This window comes from Eriocheir sinensis, chromosome 64 (genome assembly GCF_024679095.1).
Source record: "Eriocheir sinensis breed Jianghai 21 chromosome 64, ASM2467909v1, whole genome shotgun sequence".
Lineage (NCBI taxonomy): Eukaryota > Metazoa > Arthropoda > Malacostraca > Decapoda > Varunidae > Eriocheir > Eriocheir sinensis.
This window is the reverse complement of record NC_066572.1, coordinates 532,501-537,500: the sequence shown is the minus strand read 5'-3', so window position 1 is coordinate 537,500 and position 5,000 is coordinate 532,501. Positions and strand designations below refer to the sequence as shown.

Below are 5,000 nucleotides of genomic sequence, written 5' to 3'. Positions count from 1 at the left end.
TCTCTTTTCCTCTTAACATTATGACCCTTCCTCCTCCTCCTCCTCCTCCTCCTCCTCCTCCTCCTCCTCGCATCAAATTTCAATACATTATCGTATGAGAAAAAAAAAGAAATAATAATAATAATAATAATAATAATAATAATAATAATAATAGAAAATAAAGAAAAAAATACTTTGACCTGTTTGACCTCCTCCTCCCTCTATTACTTACCCGCGTACGAACTGGCTCACCCCCCTCACCCAATCTATACGCACTTTTTGCTCCTCCTTTCCTCTATTGCCTATTACTTACCCGCGTACTAACTGGCTCATCCTCTCACCCAATACGTACGCACGTTTTCTTCTCGCCCGCGTACAAACTGGCCCCTCATTCACCTAATACGTACGCACTTTTAACCCCCTCTATTACTTACCCGCGTACAAACTGGCCCACCCCTTCACCCAATCCGTACGCACTTATAACCCCCCCAATTACTCACCCGCGTACAAACTGGCCCACCCCTTCACCCAATACGTACGCACTTTTAACCCCATATTACTTACCCGCGTACAAACTAGTCCACCTTTTCACCCAATCTGTACGCACTCATTATCCCCTATTACTCACCCCCTTACAAACTGGCCCACGCCCTCACCCCATCTGTACGCACTTATATAACCCCCTATTACTCACCCGCGTACAAACTGGCCCACCCCCTTCACCCAATACGTACGCACTTATAACCCCCCCTTATTACTTCCCCGCGTACAAACTGGTCCATCTCTTCACCCAATCTGTACGCACTTTTTTTTCCATATTCCAGATTGCAATTACACGTGTCACGAACAATGTCAGGACCTGGTGACCTTGGATTGCAAAGCTGACCTGACCCCGGAGTCCGCCAGCAGCCAAGAGGACCTGTTTCAAGAGGAGGAAGAGGAGGAGGAGGAGGAGGAGGTGGTTGTGAAGGAAGAGGTGGTGGCGGTGGAGGAGGTGTTGGAGGAAGAAGAAGAGGAGGAGGAGGAGGAGGAAGAAGGGAAGAGAGAGGAGGTTCTGGTTGTGGTTAAGAATGAAGAGGAGGAGGAAGAGGAGGAGGTAGAGGAGGAGAAGAAGGAAGAGGAGGAAGAGGAAGAAGAGAAGCCCAAAGAAGAGGAAGAAGAGGATGTGGTTGACGGAGGAAGAGAAGAAGAGAGGAAAGAAGAGGAGGAAGAAGAGGAGGTGAAGAAGGAGGAGGAGGAGGAGGAGGAGGAGAGGAAGACAGCGGAGAAGGAGGAGGAAAAACAGGAGAAGGAATTCCTAAGAGTGGAGAGAAGAAGTGAGGTAAGTCTCTCTCTCTCTCTCTCTCTCTCTCTCTCTCTCTCTCTCTCTCTCTCTCTCTCTGTACGAGGCTTATCATAACATACCATAAGCCTAAGTGCGTACAAATAAGCCTTACCCCTCACCCAATCTGTACGCATGACAACAATCTATAGAACACACCCTCCCTCAACTGCGTACTAAATTGCTCAGATCGTCTCCCAATCTGTACGCGGTTTAGTAAGGGCTCAGTATCCCTCACACCCATACTGCGTACAAAATAGCTCACCTCCTTACCTAATCTGTACTCATCTTAACATATACTCCATAACCCTAAGCCGCGTACTGACTGGTTCATACCCTTTCCCAATTTGTACGCATTTTTATCAAGGTGTTCATAATATTACCCTCATGTGCGTACAAACTGGCCTTAACCCTCTCCCATTCTGTACTCACCATAACCCTAAGACGCGTACAAAATGGCCTTATCCATCTCCCAATCTGTACTTGTATCAAAACACTCCTCCCATTACCTATCCGCGTACAAACTGGCCCACCCTCTCACCCAATTCGTACGCACATTTCGTCCCCCTCTCAATCCAATAATACATTCCCTCCCATTACTTATCCGCGTACAAACTGGTCCATCCGCTCACCCAATTCGTACTCACCTTTCGTCCCTCGCTCAATCCAGTCACATTCCCTATCTCATCCGCGTACAAACTGGCCCACCCTCTCACCCAATCCTGTACGCACTTCTTCCCCCACCATATCCCACACCCGCGTACAAACTGGTCCAGCCCCTCACCCAATCCGTACTCACATTTCGTCCCCCGTTCAATCCAATAACACATTCCCCCCCATTACTTATCCGCGTACAAACTGGCCCACCTTCTTACCCAATCCTGTACGCACTTCTTCCCCCACCCGTATCCCACACCCGCGTACAAACTGGTCCACCCCCTCACCCAATCCGTACTCACTTTTCGCCCCTTTCCCGCAGGAGGTGTCGACGCTGCGGCGCTCGGTAACGCGGCTGCGCTCCCACCTGGTGCCCAACGAGACCCTGGAGGCGTGGGCGCAGCGGAACAGTGCCTCGGCGCAGGGCCTACAGATAGCCAAGGTGTGGGGGGGGAGAGAGAGAGGGAGAGGGGGAGAGGAAGAGGAAGGGAGAGAGGGAGAGAAACATGAACAAGCAGGCAACAGCAAGCACTAACGACACTGGCAGGAAGCTCATTCAAGTGACAGATGACCCGGTTTGACAAAGGGTAGATCCTGTCAACAACAATCTTACTTACAGTCAACGCAATTCTTAGAGGATTTGACGGATTTTGACACTAACAACACTGGCAGGAAGCTCATTGAAGTGACAGATGACCTGGTTTGACAAAGGGTAGATCCTGTCAGTAACAATCTTACTTACAGTCAACGCAATTCTTAGAGGATTTGACGGATTTTGACACTAACAATTTTGGCAGGAAGCTTGTTACTGTGCTGAATGACCTTGTGATAAAAACTCCTACAAATATGACCTTGCTGGTGGGTGACCTTGCTGGTGACCTTGCCAGAATTATGACCTTGCTGGAATAGGTAGATAATTATTTTTAGTTCATAGGGGAAGAGAGAGAGATTCAAAAAACAGGATGCCAGTTTCCTTTGAGATAAGATTAGAGAGAGAGAGAGAGAGAGAGAGAGAGAGAGAGCAGTGAGCGAGAGAGAGTGAGAGAGTGAGCTAGTGAGAGAGAGAGAGAGAAACATACCATACAAACGCACACACATAAGAAAACGCACACAATAACACACACGCACACACACACACATGCACACACACATATTCACTAAAACCAAAAAAAACGCACACGACCCCCAAAAAACACACACACACACACACCATGACGCACATACCACCAGACGACACGTTCAAAACCAGTCTGAACATGACCCTACGCTCGTCAGACCCCGCACAGGTGGTCTTGGGGCAGGTCGAGAAGGTAAGGAGGAGGAAGAGGAAGAGGAGGAGGAGGAGGAGGAGGGGGTCAGTTATACAGTCTGTCGATCTATGTAATTATGAGTATCTATTTCTCTCTCTCTCTCTCTCTCTCTCTCTCTCTCTTCTCCTCCTCCTCCTCCTCCTTCCTATCCCTTCCTTCCTTCCCTCCTTCCTTCCTTCCTCCTATTCCTCCTCCTCCTCCTTCCTATCCCTTCCTTCCTTCCATTCTCCTATTCTTAACCAATCCTACATATCTCTCTGGCTCCTTCCTTCCTTCCTTCAACCTCTCCTTCCCTCTCCTATCCTCCTCCTCCTCCTCCTTCCCAGCGCTCCCTCTCACCCCTATCGTCATTTCAGGAGGATGACGGGAGTTTCCGAGGCTGCATCCGAGTCCATCTGAACTTGAGTAGACCCATCAACATAGTGGCAGGGACCAGGCCTCCCTCTATCTATGACATTCTACAGGAGGATCGGACTGTGGAGAAAACTCTTACGTCATTCTACATGCCCCGGGATGCGGTCAAGGCTATCCACATCACTAGGTATGGTGTGGGTGGGTGTGGGAGGGAAGGGAAGGGAGGGAGAGGGTAGGGTAGGTTAGGTTAGGTCAGGAAGCATGGATGAATTTTCTGAGTCAAGACGTATAGTGACTGTTTTGGGGTTTTGTTAGGTTATGTTAGGTTAAGTTTAGGGTATCTTCAAACACATGATAGCCAGCACCTTATGGCATAAATCAACACAGAATGACCTCACTTTGTTGTATGGAAAGTCTCATTAGTAAGGAAGCATGGATGAATTTTCTGAGTCAAGACGTATAGAGACTGTTTGGGGTTTTGTTATGTTAAGTTTAGGGTATCTTCAAACACATGATAGCCAGCACCTTATGGTATAAATCAACACAGAATGACCTCACTTTGTTGTATGGAAAGTCTCATTAGTAAGGAAACATGTATGAATTTTCTGAGTCAAGACCTGTAGTGACTGTTTGGGGTTTTGTAAGGTTATGTTAGGTTAAGTTTAGGGTATCTTCAAACACATGACAGCCAGCACCTTATGGTATAAATCAACACTGAATGACCTCACTTTGTTGTATGGAAAGTCTCATTAGTAAGGAAGCATGTATGAATTCTCTGAGTCAAGACGTATAGTGACTGTTTGGGGTTTTGTTAGGTTATGTTAGGTTAAGTTTAGGGTATCTTCAAACACATGATAGCCAGCACCTTATGGTATAAATCAACACAGAATGACCTCACTTTGTTGTATGGAAAGTCTCATTAGTAAGGAAACATGTATGAATTTTCTGAGTCAAGACCTATAGTGACTGTTTGGGGTTTTGTTAGGTTATGTTAGGTTGAGTTTAGGGTATCTTCAAACACATGATACCCAGCACCTTATGGTATAAATCAACACAGAATGACCTCACTTTGTTGTATAGAAAGTCTCATTAGTAAGGAAGCATGGATGAATTTTCTGAGTCAAGACCTATAGTGACTGTTTGGGGTTTTGTTATGTTAAGTTTAGGGTATCTTCAAACACATGATAGCCAGCACCTTATGGCATAAATCAACACAGAATGACCTCACTTTGTTGTATAGAAAGTCTCATTAGTAAGGAAGCTTGTATGAATTTTCTGAGTCAAGACGTATAGAGACTGTTTTGGGTTTTGTTAGGTTATGTTAGGTTAAGTTTAGGGTATCTTCAAACACATGATAGCCAGCACCTTATGGCATAAAT

At 46.5% G+C, this 5,000-nt stretch overlaps 2 protein-coding genes across 4 annotated transcripts in view; one reads left to right on the top strand and one right to left on the bottom strand.

Annotated features, from left to right (window-relative positions):
- LOC126987114 (ethylmalonyl-CoA decarboxylase-like) overlaps nt 1–2,390 on the bottom strand; it is a 26,583-nt gene extending 24,193 nt beyond the window's left edge. The window contains exon 1 of the mRNA XM_050843830.1: nt 2,260–2,390. The gene's annotated coding sequence lies outside the window, so the exon portion shown is untranslated. The remainder of the gene's footprint in view (nt 1–2,259) is intronic.
- Nucleotides 1–5,000, top strand: part of LOC126987113 (nascent polypeptide-associated complex subunit alpha, muscle-specific form-like) — a 28,926-nt gene that overhangs the window by 21,140 nt on the left and 2,786 nt on the right. For all 3 annotated transcript variants that reach the window (XM_050843827.1, XM_050843828.1, XM_050843829.1), the window contains 3 exons: nt 804–1,300; nt 2,280–2,399; nt 3,624–3,808. In XM_050843827.1, coding sequence (XP_050699784.1) covers nt 804–1,300; nt 2,280–2,399; nt 3,624–3,808 — 802 coding nt within the window. The remainder of the gene's footprint in view (nt 1–803; nt 1,301–2,279; nt 2,400–3,623; nt 3,809–5,000) is intronic.